Source organism: Ruditapes philippinarum, unplaced genomic scaffold (assembly GCF_026571515.1).
Source record: "Ruditapes philippinarum isolate M1 unplaced genomic scaffold, ASM2657151v2 ctg1358_1_1_1_1, whole genome shotgun sequence".
NCBI lineage: Eukaryota > Metazoa > Mollusca > Bivalvia > Venerida > Veneridae > Ruditapes > Ruditapes philippinarum.
In genome coordinates, this window is record NW_026864503.1 from 39793 (window position 1) to 60891 (window position 21099).

Consider the following 21099-nt stretch of genomic DNA (forward strand, 5'->3'; position numbering starts at 1 on the left):
TAGGGTATAATGGACAAAGCCTCTTTGAATATTGTGTATGCATGCTGCCTATTGAATGCAGTTAAAGTTACAGTTAGATATAAGCAATAGTAACAGAGATATGACAGAAAAACAAAGGCTTCTCAGTACAATACATTGGTGACCTTGACATTCAGTGTGTAACGGGCACAGCTTCTTCATGTACATGTACTGTGTATGCATGCTTGTAACGCAAAGTTTATGCAAAGTTGCAGTAAGATGCACGAATCAGCAAAAGTAACAGAGATATGACAGAAAAACAAGTTACCAAGAAAACCAATGCATTGGTGGGTAGAATAGCATCCCTATTCTCTGAATAGTGGAGCTAAAACTGAAACTCAAGATAATTAAAAAAAAACTACTTTCTGAAACTGAATTTATTTTTTTCGAAATTGATTAAAATGTATCCATCTGTCTTTCCTCCTATATTCTAGGTAATGATGGATTGATCATAATTGTCACAAGTTCTAATTAACAAAACTTTATAAACATAATAACATGATATAGGTTCATGAGCTTGAAATAAGTCTACAAAGACTTGTTATTTTATATCAAACATATGGAATGCCGGTAGGGACATGCCACTTTGCTTATTTGCCGACTACTTAATTGCTTATTTGCTAATTGCTGATTTGCCAATTTGCTTATTTGCTGATTTGCCATTTTGCTTATTTGCTAATTGCTTATTTGCTTATATATATAAATTTTTATGCTTTTGTCAGGCGACACGTCCGACTCGCAAAGTTCTTGTTTGATATAAAATAACAAGTCTTTGTAGACTTTATTTCAAGCTCATGAACCTATATCATGTTATTATGTTTATAAAGTTTTGTTAATTATATCTTGTGACAATTATGATCAATCCATCATTACCTAGAATATAGGTAGAAAGACAGATGGATACATTTTAATCAATTTCGAAAAAAATAAATTCAGTTTCAGAAAGTAGTTTTTTTTTTAATTATCTTGAGTTTCAGTTTTAGCTCCACTATTCAGAGAATAGGGATGCTATTCTACCCACCAATGCATTGGTTTTCTTGGTAACTTGTTTTTCTGTCATATCTCTGTTACTTTTGCTGATTCGTGCATCTTACTGCAACTTTGCATAAACTTTGCGTTACAAGCATGCATACACAGTACATGTACATGAAGAAGCTGTGCCCGTTATATACTGAATGTCAAGGTCACCAATGTATTGTACTGAAAAGCCTTTGTTTTGCTGTCATATCTCTGTTACTTTTGCTTATATCGAACTGTAACTTCACATAAGCATTAAATAGGCAGCATGCATACACAATATTCAAAAAGGCTTTGTCCATTATACCCTAGGTCATGATCATGGTCATGGTCCCCTGATAGCATGTTAAAGTACAACATGAAGAAATGGAAAAGTGTGACCAAATTTCAAAAACATTGAACCAAAGCGAAATGTTGATGGACACACAGACTCAAGTGATCTCAAAATCTTACAGAGCTAAAAACGAAGCCTATTGCTTAAGTGCAAAGACAAACACCCGTGTTAAGCATGTACCAAATGTATCATTTGTGATACTATGTATTCGTACCATTAAAATGAGGCCCTCTGCGACAAATCTGCTGAGAATAACGACATTTTATATGCCATAAAATAAGAAATAGTTTTGTTTTCAAGTTCTTTTATTTTCAATCTTTACCCAATAATTTTCACTTATATATGACTAATCAAGTGTTTATTATGCCATCAATCTCTGACTTAAGCTGCACAAACAGATCTATAGCTGCAACACATTATAAGGCATGCTCAAGCACAGATGCTGGCGGGTCAGATCCTGCCCCTAACGTGATACGCGTCTGTAAACACAATATCAAAATTATTTTAATATTTATTTAATACGAATTGGACATTTGTTACAACGATAAAACCATTAAGTACTTTATTGAGACTTAATTGGTGGTATATGGTATTTTTTCATACCGGTATATGTAAAAATTGCTTGAAAACCAGTTTTAACGATGTCCAATTCGTTTTTAAGTTTAAAATATTTTAAAATGAGTGTTTACAGGGGCACGTATCACGTTGGGGTACGGGATCCGACCCCCAAGCGTCTGTGTTCTCAAGGACATGTCAGCCATCAGTTGTAGACATATATCTGCGTAGGCATCACTGCAACTAAATTCATTGATCAACAGTAGTCTTGGAAAAACACTGAATTTACAAGAATACTGTTGGTAAAAGTTAACAGATCTGACTCAACTGGTTGTCTGTAGTCAGATTTTCCATATATTTCCGGCACAGTGTAAAGTATTTCTATTGCAAAAAAGCAAATTAGCAATTGGCAAATAAGCAAATACGTAATCCAGCGGTTAACAAATAAGCAAATTAGCAATTCAGCAATTGGCAAATAAGCAAATTTGTCGTTAAGACTATCAGCCATTGGCAAATAAGCAAATCGGCAATTAGCAAATAAGCAATTCAGCAATTGGCAAATAAGCAAATTGGCATGTCCCTACCGGCATTCCATACAAACAAGAACTTTGCGACTCGGACGTGTCGCCTGACAATAGCATAAAAATTTATGTATATAAGCAAATAAGCAATTAGCAAATAAGCAAATCAGCAAATTGGCAAATCAGCAATTAGCAAATTTATAAGCAATTAAGTAGTTGGCAAATAAGCAAAGTGGCATGTCCCTACCGGCATTCCATAAGAAAATAGTAAGTATTTTATTTCTGTACCAATTTCTTTGGGATATGCTTCATTCTACGGGGAAAAATATAAGCTTGCCGCAGAATATCGGATCTTCTTCAGTTTATGAGCCTTTTAATCAAACACTTTGTATAACCTCGGAACTTGTTTGTATATAGGAGCGGACTTTGGTTGCAAGCTATCTCGTGTTCTTGCATTATCTGATCCATGCCGTGATTAAAAACAACCGGAGTACGGAAAGCAAAAGCCAACCTAAATATGTTTATATTTGTATTATTAATGGCGTATTTTACATTTTTTCTATTATTATTTCTGGCACCAGTTCCAAGTCGAAAAAGTCGGGTAGAGTTTAAAGCAGATTTAGGAATTGGTGGTCAAACACAATGGGCAATCGCAACTACTCGGCCCTTTCCGTCAGTCTTCGGATAAGGACCTCGAACACAATAGTATGAATACACAGGATGCGGTATTCCGTCTAACCTACGCTAAGAAACTAAAAATGTAAACAAACAGTAATTTAATGCTGGGAGTTGTTGACAAGTTTATTTCCAATATATGTAGTTAAAGTCCACCTAAAATAAGTGAATTCATAGGTACAAAAGCAAAAAATACATTATTTATATATTTACTAATATGGCTGTAGAAACCGAAAGTACAAAAAACCAACCTGTTGACATTTAGTAGGATTTGTTTAAAATTAAACATCAGTGGGCAAATTTGAATTCAGACATATTTTCAAGCAGAAGAGTACCGGAACAGACATTAGATGTCAAATATATACATTCGTTTTACATTATATCTGTTTCTGTTTACATCTGTAAATCACGTGGTAGAACTACTTTCAATCCTAGCTGAGGCAGTTCCGCCTGCACAATGGGTCCTTATCCGAAGACTGACGGAAAGGGCCGAAACGTTGCGGTTATTATAGCACATGGTACTTCCTGAAACCTTCCACCAAGAAATGAAATCCTGCAAAGATACATAAAAACTACCTTTAAAGTACTCAGAAATAAAACTACATTTACACATTCACAAAAGATATACTTAAAATGTAATCAATCTTACCAATGATGACTTGAAATGGGCCACTTTAAAATTTAAAAGAACTACTTTCTAGACTACGGGCTCGGTCTAATTCCGTACCTGGTCGACACCTAAATCTATAAAACGGCGGCATAACGGCTATACGATTACGAGATTTTAGACTATACATTTAACGTTCAAGTAACTATGGACGCGGAAATAAGGATAGATAGCGAACGTCAAAACTTTGTTTCTAATTATCGTGGTTTTTCATATGTTGGCGAAAAATTAGAGAGTTACACAAAAGAAGGACTAGAAAAAACGTATCAAGATATTTACAAGAAATTAGCGGGTTATCCTCCATGCACACAAAACTGCAGCACAAGTTTTAAATGTCAGTACGGCAAGTAAGTAGAATTTATCTGTTTATAAATTATAAGTGTTATGTTAATATTTCTAATTGCATTAATTAAAGGTTATCTAGATTAGATTATTTTATTGTCATCTTTGAAACAGACGTTTTGATATCTGAAACCAGGTTTCTACCAAAATAAAGAACAGCGAAAACCATAAACTGTTAAATCTACAGTAGTTAAATCTATGATAATATAGACTGGAACGGAGTTGTAATTTTGTTTCAACTGACTTAACTGTAAGAGATAAATAATCTCTACGGTTGTATAGGATATTTAAATCTACTGTCTTAGGATGATAACTTGAGCCAAAGATTAATAACAATGCGAAAATTAAGTAAGGCATATTGAAGCCTTATGAATAAAACACAAAGGAAAATGTCCTATAATCGTTTGTGGGTTGATGGCGCAATAGGCAGAGCGCCATGACTTGTTTTGTTTCAAATTGTTACAAACTGCATGAGATAGATTTTTTTTTGTACAAGTGTTATGTTATAAAGTTAGAGGGAACGTCAAACATCAACAAAGTCAATATTAGAAATGTAAAAAAATATAATGAAGTAAAGAGTGTTATCCTTATATTCAAATTATTAATGTTTCGTAATCTTAGTGTGTTTAAAAAAAGCTTGATTTTTATAATGTTAAATTAAATTTTTGAAAATTAATCGCTTGACATTTAGTAAATTTCTTCACAAAGAGGGGAACAAAAGTAATAGAAAAAAAAGAAGCAAAATAATAGAAATTTTGAAGAACAAAATATATTCCAATGGTTAAACAAAAGACAGACACAGTAAAAATGAACATCATCTTTTTAACATGCCTGAGCGTAGGATTGCAAATCATTAGAAAATGCAGTGACTGATCCACTACGACGGTACACATTCTTATTAGAATTTAACTATTGCACAATTTCAAGTTAAACTTGTGACCGTTAAGCATAATTGAATGTACAAATGTATTTGATTTTAATTCAACTGTCATTGAACAGATTGAATAGTATTATCAATTGTATTATCCCCCGCCGAAAAGGCGGCGTGGGATATAGAAATAGTCTCCGTCCGTCCGACATTTTTGTCCGGAGCATATCTCAAAAAGTATTTGAGGTATCAACTTGAAACTTCATAGGTTGATAGACCTTATAAGGAGTGCAGTGCACAAGAATGATAACTCTACTTTGCATAATGTTTGAGTTATTGCCCTTTGTTATTTTTCAAAATTAATTTTTGTCCAGAGCATTACTCAAAAAGCTTTTGAGATATCAACATGAAACTTCATAGGTGCATAGATCTCACTCAGGAGGTGTGAAGTGTACAAGAATGATAACTCTACGTTTCGTAATTTTTGAGTTATTGCCATTTGTTATTTTTCATACTTAATTTTTATTTTTCATACTTAATTTTTCACCTGAGTGGAGCATTACTCAAAAAATGTTTGAGATGTCAGCATGAAATGTCAAAGGTGGATAGATCTTATTGAGGAGGAATGCTGTGCGCAAGAATGATAACTCTTCGCTATATAATTTTTGAGTTATTGCCCTTTGTTATTTTTCATACTTTTTGTCCGGAGCTTATCTCAAAAGTATTTGAGGTAACAACTTGAAACATTTTAGGTGGATAGATCTCATTGTGGAGGAGTGCAGTGCACAAGAATGATAACTCTATTCTGCATAATTTTTGAGTTATTGCCCTTTGTTACTTTTCAAAATTAATATTTGTCCAAAGCATAACAATAACAATAGGTAAACCCCTATCAATGGACATGCTCTGGTGTGCGGGTAACTAATACCTACACTACAGTTCACGCACTGAGCATGTATATGTATACGATTTAATTCTCACACATTTTCAACAGAAATGTCCCCAAACTATGATACAACTAAATAAAATTTACTTATTCCGTCGACTAACCAGTCTAACTAACTTCAATAATGCATTATATTAGGGAGGAGTTAGAGGTGTGGTTTGCACTCTGAATTGTACAACATATTGGTTAGGAGGAATTTCAACTCAACACTCTGGTTTCAAAACAATGCCAAAGTAAAAAAAATCAGACGAGGTCAGGTGTTTCTAAATGTAAGAATACAATCAAATTAATTACATGGGGCACGCAGAGACACGTTATTATATAGTAACCTTCAGTTGATAGAAATGAACTGCATTAACAGTCTTTGGTATTAAGAATACAATGATTACATTTTTTGGCTGGAAAACTCATTGTTAATGGACCCCCTCCACCTGTAAACCTAAATTGACACACAGAAAAATAAAAAAAAAGTAAACTGTTTTTCAAATGATCAAATCAATAGGAATTTTAAGTGTTAGTGAATAACTTGAAGCTTATAACGAATTTGTATTTTTCTCACATTTTCCATTTATTTTAAAAGGATGTACATTTGTACACTTTTTTTTCTAAATCTACATGAAAATTTATACCGAGCAATTTAAAAGCTCTGCCACCCCAGTTTAGTTTCCACTTTGTTTTAATAGATCTAGTACTATATTTGTGTAAGCCTATCCATATAACATGTGTTTTTTCAAAATTTACCTTAAGTCCAGAATATTTAGAAAATGTATAGAGGGTATCTAAGGTGTTATTCAAAGAAGCTTCTGAACCATCTAATAAAAGAGAAGTGTCATCAGCGAGCTGAGATACTTTATATTCCACATCATTTATATTGATTCCTTTAATATCTTTAGAGTTTCTTATCTTAATTGCTAGTATTTCAGCACACAAAATAAAGATATACGGACTTATGGGGTCTCCTTGACGACAGCCTCTCCTTATTTCGAAGAAGTCAGAGAGAAATCCATTTAACTGTACAGCTGTTTTTACATTTTTCATAAAAAGAGATATCCATTGTTTAAACATTGGACCAAAATTGAAGAAAGAGAGTGTGTTTTTTATGAAATTAAAAGACAAGGTATCAAAAGCTTTTTCAAAATCTATCATCAATAGCATTCCAGGAATCTTATGTTTTTCTGTTTAGTTCATGACATCATATAATAAACGTATGTTCTCACCAATAAATCTACCTTTTATAAAACCAGTTTGATCAGAAGAAATTAATGAGTCTAAAACTGTTTTTAACCTATTGGCTATTGATCCTGATGCTAATTTATAAACAACATTTAAAAGGGTAATTGGTCGCCAGTTTTTTAAAAATTGTCTAGGCTTGTTATCTTTTGGAATGCAAGTAATAATTCCTTGCTTCTGAGTCACTGACAATTCTTCATTTCTAAATCCATAATTAATTGCTCTCAAAACAAAATGACCAATTTTTGACCAGAAAACATGATAAAAATCAGCTGTAAAACCGTCTGAGCCTGGACTTTTGTCATTTTTCATATTTTTTAAAGTGTTTGACAGTTCAGAGAAAGATAGGAGTCCTTCTAGACTATTTGATTGTTATCTTGATAATTTGTATATATCATTTGTATTGTCAAGAAAATCATTAATATTTTTTCCCCCAATAACATCAGCATTACTATATAAATTGCTGTAAAATTTTTCAGTCTCATTTAATATTGATTTTTGGTCATAGATAAAAGACCCATCTATATTTTGTAGGTATGGAATTATTTTACTAGCATAATTATATTTTTCTAAATTACAAAAAAAATTTACTTGGTTTTTCCCCCTCATCTATCCATTGTGCTCTTTATCTTATCATATGACCCCTTATTTTCTCAGTTCTTATACTTTCCAGTTTTGAATGTAAATCAGATAAAGTTTTCTTATTTTCTTCATTTATATTTGTCTCTATGTCTTGAATTTTGGAGAGGAGACTGTTTTCTTCAGAATTTCTTTTTTTGATTTTGTAACTAGAAAAAGAGATGGTTTTGCCTCTTATTTCCATTAACAGGGTTTCTAAAAAAAGTTGATCATCAATACTAAATTGTAAATCTTCATAATTGACATTTTTCAAACAGTCAATATTATATACTGGCACCAAATATTGCAATATTACATCATCTATCTTATCATTAATACAATTTAAATATTCTAGGTCACATAATAAAGAATTATTAAATTTCCATAAACCTTTCCCATGTACAATATTTTGTAAATCAATTTTAAGAATTATAATAGAATGGTCAGATCTATAGCTTACATCTATATCACAACCTCTAACATGTGGTAATAAATCTTCAGTAATAAGGAAAAAATCCAATCTGGCTTGCTGAATTGGATTTGTGCGTCGCCATGTAAACCTCCACCTGTAAACCTAAATTGACACACAGAAAAATAAAAAAAAAGTAAACTGTTTTTCAAATGATCAAATCAATAGGAATTTTAAGTGTTAGTGAATAACTTGAAGCTAATAACGAATTTGTATTTTTCTCACATTTTCCATTTGTTTTAAAAGGATGTTCATTTGTACACATTTTATTAACTCCATTGTTTTACCTAATTGCATCATTTTCCTCGCTGTTTTTTTCACATATTTTATAGAAACACGATAGTCTTATTGTAGATAAAGGTCATTGCTTGATTATATGTTGAAAGGGCCATTTATTTAACTTATCTAAATGTGACATGTCAGAAACTTGACAAGGTGTAGACATCTTGTTGACTATCGGTGATTTGAGAGAAATGCCTTGTTTTTGGTCGAAAACATAATGTTGATCATTAAATAGGTTGATGTTTAATAATACGCATTAAGTATAGGTTAGTGTTTAATAATACGTATTAACAAAAATAATTGGTCAAGCCTGCCGCAGGCAGGCGACCAATTATTTTTGTTAATGCGTATTATTAAATATAAACCTATTTAAGTATCAACATTTTTTTTTTCAACCAAAAACAAGGCATTTCTCTAAATCACTAATAGCTCCGCCCTTTGCTCTACAAGATGTCTACACCTTGTCAAGTTTCTATCAAGTCAAATTTAGATAAGCTAAATAAATGGCCCTTTCAACATATAATTAAGGCGATTTAAATGCACGAACTAGTAACCATAAAGATTATATTGAAAATACTTCAAACATCCCCATATTATCAGACTATGATGATATTTTGTCAAATTCTTTACCGACGCGACATTCGTGTGACTCAGTCATTAATAGGTTTGGCGTTCAGTTATTAGATTTTTGTAAGACATATTCTTTATACATAGCAAATGGTCGCTGTGGTCAAGATTGTGGAGAAGGTCATGAAACTTTCATTAGCAGTAATGGCAGCAGCTTAATCGACTATTTAGTTGCATCAGAATCTGTATTTAATCTTATGTCAGATTTTAAAGTTGGGGACATAACTGAATCGAGTCATTTACCTATTGAAGTTAATCTTTTTAGTACTGCCGTGTTCTCAAATTTACTACCCGGAAATAATAATAATAATAAAGAACGTGTCGTTTATAATTTCAGTGATAAAACAGTAGCAGATCTGAGACAAACTTTAACTTACACTTTCAATAATGCAAAGGTACATGACATAATTTGTGGTATTAAAGATTTCTCAAATGATATAGATTCTGTACTAGATTCCATAATGGATATTTTTAACACATCTAAAGTATGTGTGACTGAAACAAAACGGACGGTTCTTAAGGTATTAGCACCCTAATGCATTAACTCCGCTTTGAAGAGTATTCAAATAGGCTAGAACTACTGTTAACTTCATTGAAAATGAGGGCCATGGGTTCAATCCCCAGAAGGGTCAACTTTAACATAACTTTGTATCTTTTTAATGTTACAATTGTATATGTTATGGGCTGGTGGCCTAAATCAATAAATTCTGTTCTGTTCTGTTCTATTCACTAACATTTAAAATACCTATTGATTTGCTCATTTGAAAAACAGTTCTTTTTTCAGTGTGGGGGGGGGGGGTCCATTTTAAAGCAAAAAATCTAATCATTGTATTCTTGATAATGCAGTTCATTCCTAGCAAGTGAAAGAAAATGATGTTTTGGTTACTTTTTCTAGAAAATATAAAGTTTAAAACAGTCACAATTTATAACAGCCATTTTTCTTAGAGTTAAAAGGATATAAAAAGTTACTATTAATCGTGTGTCTCTGCGTGCCCCACATGTATTATCTGTGTTACAAATTAATTGATTGTAACCTCACATTTAGAAACACCTGACCTCGCCTAATTTTTTTTACGTTGGCAATGTTTTGCTAACCTAGATATTTTACAATTCAGAGCTAACTCCTCCCTTATATACGAATGCAATTTGTTAGACTGGTTAGCCGACAGATTAAGTGAATTTTATTTAGTTAGTACATATTAACCAAAGTTAGACTTAGCAGAAATTTGAAAAATACTACAATGTGATTGGACAAAAAATAATGTTGATCATTAACAAAAATAATTGGTCGCCTGCCTGCGGCATGCTTGACCAATTATGTTTGTTAAAACGTATTATTATACAATTACCTATACATAATGAAAGGAATAGCGAATTCGAGCTGTAACTCAGTCACTGCCAATAATTGACTGCAATAAACATACTTAGCAGCTCCATTGGTCAGACTGCCCATATAATTCGCCGATGTAAGCATAGCATTTATAAATCATACGACATCTGCCACTTTTTAACCAGCAAGTGCAAAAGTACAGCCTGAATCGGTCTAACCATTTTTGACAAACACTACACGCAACGTCACATCGTAAATTTGCATATTAATTAATACGGATAATTGGCTCAGTTCAGTTATGTGTGCATCTAGTAAAAAAACGGCGGCTTCTTTGATATTTTCGGAATAGCAGTCGCACATATACATACTGAAATTCATTTAAATGGATCATGGAACAGTCTGAAGACTCCTACTTTTGTTTGTGTTATATACCGCCGGAAGATTCAAATGTATACAGAATTATTAATTCTCTCTTATATGATTTTGATTCTTTTTGAGAAATTGAACTCGGACATACGGAAATACTGAGACCACGGAAACGTGTATCTAAATGGTTACCTAAATTCACAAACGGGTGAACTATTGGATTACATACCTGACGTTTCGTTTACTTACCTATGAACGATAATCTCGCGTCTATGTTACTTGTGCGAAGAAATTGTGATAAATAAGTTAATTCATTTGGAGCAAAACTATTAGCTATTTGCGCAGAAAATGATTTATGTATATTGAATGGTAGATTAGAAGAGGGGTTTTGTACTTACCATGCATTTAATAGAAACAGATCTGCATCAAGTATTGTCGATTAACTGATTACAGGCTGCGATAGTTATAACACAATCAATGAACTGAACATTTTAGACTTTAATAATTCTAACACTTCCCTCTACCTAGATGATATCCTTAACATGAATAATCCTTATTTCGATCAATTGGTTTCTAGAATATATCACATTGAGCTTAAATTGAATAAAACTAACTCTTAAGACGTTATAACATTTTTTTTTTATATAAACATTTCTATCAATAACAATACTATAGCAACTAAAATCTACGATAAAAGAGATGATTTTGATTTTAATATTGTTAACTATCCACATTTTCTGGAGATGTAACTCATGCTAAATCATATGGGGTATATAAGGCGTGCAGTCGTGTTGATGATTTTAATGAACGCAATTTATTTATTACTAACAAGCTTCTTAAATAAGGTTATCGCTATCATTTATGTATTGTCCATGTCAAGCAAATGTAACTGGCAAGACGAACTTGTTTGGTATGAGACAAAACACACCATTTAGGTTGAATGAAATAGGGCATTTATTCAATGCCATAAATTGCGTAAATATTTTACTAAGGTTTACCATCGTAGTTCAGATTTAGTTATAAAATTTAATGAAATTTAAAAACTCTTTTACGTCTAAGTATTAGCAAACCTGATTTCTATGTTGATGTGGTCAACAAACTTCGTAGGATCATGGGTCATAGTAATTTTTCTGCCGTCTTCACTAAAATTATCAAACGGTTTATTAAAAGAGGTTATGACCCAGTTATTTTAAGGCATACCGCATGCTTGGTGTTCAACCCTTTTACAGTTGGACGCTACGCTTTCCTCTTTTAATTACATCTGACGGACTAAATGGGAGACTCTATGATGGGCAGTTCTTAAAGCCCTTTTGGACCGAATTGTCTTAACGTTCATTTTTTGTTTTGCTTCGTCGGGCCCTTGTAGGTGATTTTCTTGTTGCTCTGCCTTCCTTTAAGGCATCAAGTACTTTGGTAATGGTCATTCAGTCGTACAGTTTTCTACGTATTAACATAATCTTTTATGTGTTTTATTTATTTCGTCATATGAAACCATGACCATTGTTAGAATTTCACTGGGCAGGTATTAATTCTATTTTCCTTTTCGTGAACATGTCGGGACTAAGAGTGAGGTTTGGCGCACCCAAAACCGATTTATAATCCCCAGTGATTTAACTACCACTGACCGTTCCAATACGGTATTCCTCCGTGTTCCTTCACGTGTTTTTCATGTCTGTATTGTTACTTGTTTTGAATGTTTTCATGTTTTGTGATGTCTGCCTTGTTGGATTGTCGTTTACAGTAGGTATTTTCTCAACCCCCACTCCCATTTTTCTACCCCTTTCCCCTTTTCACCCCTACAGCCCTAATCCCGTTGGTTCCCATGTGGACCTGTTTGAGTTTATATTATTTCACACATTACATAGAGGATATTTGTATATTTTATATTTCAGTGTAAGATCAGAATATATTTCACTGAGTGAGCACCAAATGATATATTTCACGAGTGGCCACGAGTAAAATATGAACTTTTGGTTTTCACAAGGTGAAATATATTTCGATCTTACACTTAACTAAACTAATTTTCTTTTTATTATATATGCAAAGAAACGTTTTAAAAAGACATAAGACCTGATACTGAATGAAAAGCGCGCCAAAAAATAATACAACGCGACGTCATTTACGACGCCACGTCATTAAGTTGGTTCCCAGTACTGTGCACAAACAGTGAAATTATCAAATTGATAATTTAACTGTTTAAAATAGTGAAATTATCAGTTTTATATCACTGATATATTTCTATAAACCACCGAAAAACATGTAATAAATATCCCTCTCCTTTCGTCGCCCTTATGTTCACTTAAGTGTTTGTTTGGTGACGTCTGGGTGCCATGCTTAGGTGTGTCGTGGACTGCGTCCTGTTAACTTTGCCTATGCATTGTTGATCTTTATTCTTGTTTTTCAAACGATTTTTTTCGGATCATTGTCCGGTTAAGTTTTCAATGAATTGTTATATTGAAGACACAGAAATTACTTCTCCTGTATGTGATGAAATTATATGGGTTCAAAGTTCGAGTATTTTCACAATGTTTTACACAGCAAAAATAACCTGTTTGATGATATAAATGAGAAACTTTTATCTGATGATTATTAATAATTTATATTAATTAATGTATGAACAATTTTTCTTAGATTATCCAGAATAACTCAGCTCAATGTTTCGGTAAAACTTTTCGAGCAGTTCGAAGTCAGGCAAACGTAAATCACCATGGTTTAATGAGGATTGTAGAAGAACTAAAGCTAATTTTGTAGCTTCGAAACGCTAATTTTTACTTAACAACAACAACAACAACAACAACAAAAATCCTTTTATTTGGTCAATGGTCACAATTACATGACAACAGACATTACAAAAGTACTATACTATTTTAACACATGTGGGTTAAACCAAAATGATTAGTACTATAAGAAATTAAGCGTACCAGTTACTATAAAATAAATACATGTACTGGATATTACTAACAGAATGACGGGATACCAGTGAAAAAAGTTATTGACACCTTTTTCCATACACAAATATAAATATCTTTTATCAACTGTTAATATTATTCGTTTGTTGTTTCTTTTTACAATAAGCAAAAATAATCTAACAGAGATGAAAAAATAACAACAATAATAAAATATGTCATTGGTATTAATAGTGCAGACGATCGAGCCCGTGTTTGTGTCGTATAAGTAGGTTAGGAGAATTGAGTCACGGGTAAAGCGTGAAGAGTAATAAATAATGTTGGGAGAATTAGCTCACGGGGAAAACGTGACGAAATATTAAAGGTATGCCATTGACTAGAAACTGTATCGTAAAGCAATTTGACATAGTAGACATGAGCAAAACAACGATGATTTTATATGATACGTAATTATCAATTATAGTATTTCATGATATGTGAAACGAATAAGCTTAACTTTTTTAGTGTTTCAAAATGTGTAGTGTTAAGAAGTTGATTATACTTGATGACATTTGGATTCTTATAATAATACTCTGGAATCAATTGTTTCCTTTTATTTCGAAACAATTTACACGACATAATTGCATGATATTCATCACTTAGTGTTTGGCATTCTATACAAATTCTTTCATTATATGGAGTATTGTTATTGTTTGATTTTATTAACCTGTCAATTCCATACTCATTATACGGTCAATGCACAGAATATATTAATATTCGAGAAATGTTCGGTAAATTCCGTGAGAGGTACGCAGTAAGATGTGATTAAATTCATCTAGTTTCTATGAATTAGTTACACTGACCGTTATAGCGCAATAGGGTAAACCACGGGTATATAATATCAAAATGTCCTACATCATGTAAGATCGAGACACTGTATGTCAATGGTTTTTTTCTTATTCGTAACCATTTTCAAAATTTTTGAAGTTATGATTGTTCTGTTTTGTACTCTTTTGTAAATACTATATTTTTGTATATAATTGATACTGAAAATTCATTCGGATTATAATCAATAAATGTTATTTCAGTGTCGTAAAATACAATACAAAATGTGACCATTCAGTTTATTAGTTGTTTCATTCCGTGTAGACAATTTTGCAAGCGCTTGACAATTTTCTTTAAAATATACCTAAAATAAAGAGAGAATAAGTCTAAAAAGAATGTCAAAAGAAGGGATCGAACCTCGGACCTCTCATACATTAGGTAATCACTTAACAGACTGTGCTATTGCGGATGTTACGAGAACCTTTATTAAGTTAGTGGGAGTTTCCAAACGTTAGTGATATACTCCATATTAATTCTCGTAAAATAAACGGACAAAACCGAAGTGGGATCGAATATTTAAATGAGTGCTATAATGTATTCATTTTTGACAGGTCAATAAAATCAGACTATATAACGGAGTTATTCTACCGGCAATCTATGATTTGACGTACGAAATTTCAGAAGTGGTAAGTAAAACTGTCTTGGTAAAAGTGTAAGATATTCTTCACGTTTGTGCTGCTGTTTGAAAAGATAATACAGTTTACCTTTGTTTGATACTTGTAATTTTGCATTCCAGTCAGCGATAAACTGATCTACGAGTACTTGTTTAATTAAGACATGTATACTTTTGGAAGTTATGGAAGATTGATTCAAAAACAAATATGAGTGACCAGTATTGTTCAAAATATTCTTAACAAATTCTGACCATCTAAATAGGTGTTCACTATGAACCATTATGTTATAAATAATACTTGAATACTTATTTTGATCGCTATGTATAATTTTATTCCAAAACTTTATGATTTTGCTTTGAATAATTATGTCTATTGGATAACATGTCTGATGCAAACAAATTAAACGTTTTGCAAAACAGAAGAATTTATATGAATTGTAAACGGAAAGCAAAATGTAAATTACATTATACAGAAAACTTAATGGTCACAAATGAGTAAATCGTCCCCTAGAAAATTTTGGAAATATATAAAAAAAAATCAATGCTCGAATTCGAACAACTATGATATGAACTTAAATGATTTTCTGTACGAAATCTGCTGTGATTATAGTATTATTTTTACAATAGGTTTACCTCTTACATTTGGTTTGCTATTTGTAATCATGGTCATGCAACTACATAGTTAGGTTAAGAAGCAGACGCTTGTTTTGGTTGAGTCAATTATGTTTTGTTTATGGGGTGAGTTGTCATACACAAATTAAAAATTTATATGCATTTATTTTTTTCCAATGATTGTTATTATCTTAAATGCTTCTGGGATTGTTGTTTTATCAATTCATTTGTAAATAAGATTGTTATATGTCTATTAACGGAATAACTTTAATGAACACGAAATTAGTTCACACATTTATGTGTATTGTACGTGATGGTTTAAGCCAATGAAAACACATAAATATTATTACAATCAGGCAGAGAAAAGTTTGCAAAGAGTAAATAGATAATCTTTATGTAGCAAACAAACTTTGAATTGCAAGTATTTTTTGATATCTTTTCGGCAGGATAAACTGTCCGAGGAGGGCCAGACATTTTCGTATCGTAAAATGGCTGCCATTTACAGTATCAAGTGATTATCCCAAGCACCACCGCGACTTAGCGCGGGAATTATAATGTAGGATGGAAAATAACTTTTTTCATTATTTTATTGTAATAAATATTTACAAACTGTGTCTTTCGGGTTTTTTTATCAATTGATGTTAATATGAATAAACAATCATATCTCAAATCTGCGACTATGACTTACAATGAAATTCTACCTTTAGTGTATTAAAAAGGTTTTTAATTTCCTGTTATTTTATTCTGTGATTATGCTTCAAAGTAGTCAATTGACCGTGAATTTTCTTTTCATATTTTGATTTCCTTAAAATCATTTTTCTTATCTGAAGGCATGCAACTTTAATATGATGATACATTAATAACATTCCATGAAAATGTTTAAAGATATAAAATATCTCATGCAATGTTTGTTCATTTTACATTGCAACTATAATGCAGCAAGAGTAAAAGTCTTCACAAAAAGTAGTATGCAATCGTACATGTACCTATATTACATACGAATGTATGTAATACTTTTCTTGTTAAAATTATTTTTCAACTATTTCAAATTAACCTCATGGTCAGGAGTGTATGATTAAAAGCGTGAAAATATTCATAGCGTAGAATTGTTAGATTATCATATAACATGTTATGAAATCAAAAGACTATTTCTTTGATAACCCGCTATAAAAGCGGCGATTTTGATGATAAAGATGCCGCCTTTTTTTTATAGACGCAAATAATTTAATTTCTCCATATTTAAGTACAATTTGTTATCATTTATTACATGCTTTTCGGTGGTTTATAGAAATATATCAGTGAAATAAAAACTGATAATTCACTGTTTTAAACAGTGAAATTATCAATTTGATAATTTCACTGTTTTGAATATTTAAGCCCGGTACGTTGTTTCAGTGAAATACAAGCGTTCACAATAATGGAAACCAACTTAATGACGTGACGTCGTAAATGACGTCACGTTGTATTATTATTTGGCGCCCTTTTCATTTAGCACTATGCTTAAATGTTTTTTTAAACGTTTCTTTGCATATAATAAAAAGAAAATTTGCTGCGCCACTCGTGAAATATACCTTTTGGTGCTCACTCGGTGAAATATATTTCGATCTTACACTGAACTAAACAAATATCCTCTATATATTTGTAACGTTTCGTGGTTCTTTGGGCGATGATTTATTAGAACTCAATGAATAATAACTCTCCTGTGTAAAATAAATGTATTATTCCACCAAATATCAAGTATTCCATATAATTTCAACTAAAACACACTGCCTAATACTGATCATAACATCTTTATATATAGGTAAAAACTATTCCTATTGGTCCAGATAAACCTTTACTTCTGTTATGCTGTATTTTTTCATTTGATTATTTCAAAATACAGTTCGTAAACTTATAATATTTTCTTGTTTATGTTATGAAATGTTGAAATTCAGATATATGTAAATTATCAATTAGCCAGACCGCTGACATGTTTATTGCAATTTACGGGTCTGACACATTTATGTTTATTTACATCACATGTATGACAACATAGTTATTATCATTACTTTTATCTAAGACATTTATTTGAAGTTTTCTTATCTGATTATCCGTTTGACTTAAAGAAAGGAATTAACATGCCGCTGGCTTTTGGCATCTAGCGTATAAATCAGTCTAAATCGAACCATTTTGATTGGTCAAAAAGAAAATTTTATAATTGATAAAATACTTTTTCATTGGATAATATTTTCTTGTTTAAGGGTCATTTTTTCATTGCTTCATTATCGAAACCTTTGTTACAATTATTCATGTATTAATAAGAGAGACACAATTTTTAAGAGAAAGATTCAGACAGCCAGACACATAACATGTAATGGTTTACGTTTAAAGTGTTAGTGCTGCGGTTTTCTGAGGTATGTTTTAATGTAAATGTACATATATTGTTGTTTTCAACTGGTTAGAATTGTTATTATAAGTAAGAAAAAAAACTATGTGTTAGGAAACAATAGACTTACTGAGTTGTGTGTTTATGATTACTAAAGGATTTTAGATAAATACTGAAGATGAATAACTATTACAAGTTAACGGACTATCATTACAATACAGAGAAAATTATAACACAGAAACATTTTTCTTGCATATCAGACAGGATTATCTACCGTTTTCACCGGTGCTAGAAAACTCTGTCTTACACCCCCCATGTAAGACAAGTCGCGTGCGTTAAATGACGTCATTGACGCGCGCCTTTTATGAATGAATCGCGTTCTTAGGATGACGTCATTTTTTTCCTTATGAATGAAGTTGTATGTTCATACGCTACTATAAGAAAAAAGTGCGTAATGAGAATATCAGTTTTCATATTTCTGTTCCGAAAATAATTGACATGCAATATGCAAGAAAAAGAATCAAACACTGGCTGTCGGTGCAGACGGGAATATCTAGCTCTCGGGTAACTGTTTAGCGGAAACTCGGCAGAGCCTCGTTACCGCTGTAAACAGTTACCCTCGAGCTAGATATTCCGGTCTGTACCGGCAGCCGGTGTAAGATTCTTATAGTTTGTTAAAAAGAATATCATGGAGACGGAAACATACCTCCCCCTGTACTACCTAAAACCCCCGCACACACTTCCTGTAAATCTATTTAGTCCTAAAAAGTATATTTGTCCAATTAAAATTCGTCACATATTTGATAATTGTGTTTATCCTTTAGCCTGGATCAAGGGTGTAATTGTCATAAATATTATATGTAATAAAGATTTATTTATTTTAATAAGCAGTGAGGCTACAAGAAAATCTCTAACTCGCTTTAGACTTAGTTCACATAATTTGGAAATTGGGCATGGGAGATATAAAGGGATTGATAGACAGAATAGATTGTGTAAATTATGTAATCAAAATGTTATTGAATCTGAGAAACTTTTTTTGCTTTGTTGTAATAAAAATGATGATTAAAGAAGACAAGACTTAGGAAATATCCCATTTGCCATGTCAAATGTTCATAAATTCAAGCAGCTTATGTCAACAAAAATAAATTTAAACTATTTAAGATAGCGAAATTTATAGATGAGTCGATGAAATGTCGAAACAATTACAATGTACATGTATTTGGAATTTCTAGCTTCTTAATGAATTGTTAAATCCTTATCTAAAGTATATAATTTATTGTTTATTAACTTGTATTTTTCTAAACATTTGTTTGATTGTACAATGTAAAATGTAAACATGTTTATAGTTATATTGATGTTAAATGTCTTTGACATATAGTGTATGTGTGTAAATGGCCAAATACATTGTTTATTGTCGATTTGCCAATAAACTTGAAACTTGTTAAAATCAGACAAAATAATTTACAATTAATCTTTTTTGCGATCAGTATTTTTTCCTATTGTTTTGTATACTTTAATTATGACATTAATATCAAAGTCAATCAGATTAACAATTAGTAAGTGTAAACTGAGAAGTTTTATTGGCGGCGCTAATTAATGCACTGGGTTCTCATATGTACTCGATTATGTCACGTATTCTGGCAAACACAAACAAGTAACCTACAACGATCAAGTAAGTTTATAGAATAGAATAAATTTTATTTCCAATCATGGGCCTTTACAGGCATATAATCACATAATCACATAATTTAATGATATTGTACAAGATGTACAGAGCTTAAAGCATAACATAAGTGAAGCTTAATTAACATAAACAAACACAATTGACATAACGCCAGAGAGGGGATCGCTCCGCCCACGGATTCACGTGACCTGGGGTGAGTAACCCGAAGCTTTCGTTAAAATCACGCTTACGAAAGCGTTAGCGATCGCGTAACGAACACGTTAGTGATTTTACCGATTGTTTTTGTTGGATAACCAGAAAGCATCGTTATGTTATCGCTAATCAGTCGTTAGTAAAATTCATTAACGAAATCGTTGTGTAATCGTTAAGGGTATACACAGCATTTTGGCACCACCTGTTATTAGCTTTTCCTGCATAGATTACATTGCAAGTACAAATAATTGTTTTTAAACTGTTTATAATTTGTTTAAAAATTGTTTGTGCAAATGTGCAGCCATATATATCTGTGAACACAGCTGCTTGAAAGAAACAATTGACACTCTGTATGAATTTGTTTGTTTGTTGTTTGTTTGTTTGTTTATGTATGTATGTGTGTGTGTGTGTGTGTGTGCGTGCGTGCGTGCGTGCGTGCGTGCGTGCGTGCGTGCGTGCGTGCGTGTGTGTGTGTGTGTATGCCATACGTTCGCCGTAAAACGAATCTAAAGAAAGCAATTCTAAGTCTTCGGATATACAATACAGAACAGAACATTATTTTATTTTGACATGTACATAGTACATAATCATACTAAATGTGATGATACATTGATAGAAATGCATCAACAATACAATTTCAATACTAATTTTCAATGATTTTTAAAATAAACTTTGAAGATAATGTCACGTTACATTTTAATGGCGTTATATATAGTACGAGCTTCAGAAATTATGCTAGAACGTTATTTCAAATCAACCAAAATTGATATTATAGTGTTGAGGATATACTGTTTTCACCGGTGGTGCTAGAAAACTCTGTCTTACACCCCCCATGTAAGACAAGTCGCGTGCGTTAAATGACGCCATTGACGCGCGCCTTTTATGAATGAATCGCGTTCTTAGGATGACGTCATTTTTTTCCTTATGAATGAAGTTGTATGTTCATACGCTACTATAAGAAAAAAGTGCGTAATGAGAATATCAGTTTTCATATTTCT

The 21099-nt window shown here is 32.0% G+C and overlaps 1 protein-coding gene across 1 annotated transcript in view; it reads left to right on the forward strand.

Moving 5' to 3' along the window:
* Window positions 1-3934: 3934 nt before the first annotated feature.
* The window catches only part of LOC132725819 (uncharacterized), a 35466-nt gene continuing 18301 nt past the window's right edge, over window positions 3935-21099 (forward strand). Inside the window, exon 1 of the mRNA XM_060711006.1 lies at window positions 3935-4134. Coding sequence (XP_060566989.1) covers window positions 3935-4134 — 200 coding nt within the window. The remainder of the gene's footprint in view (window positions 4135-21099) is intronic.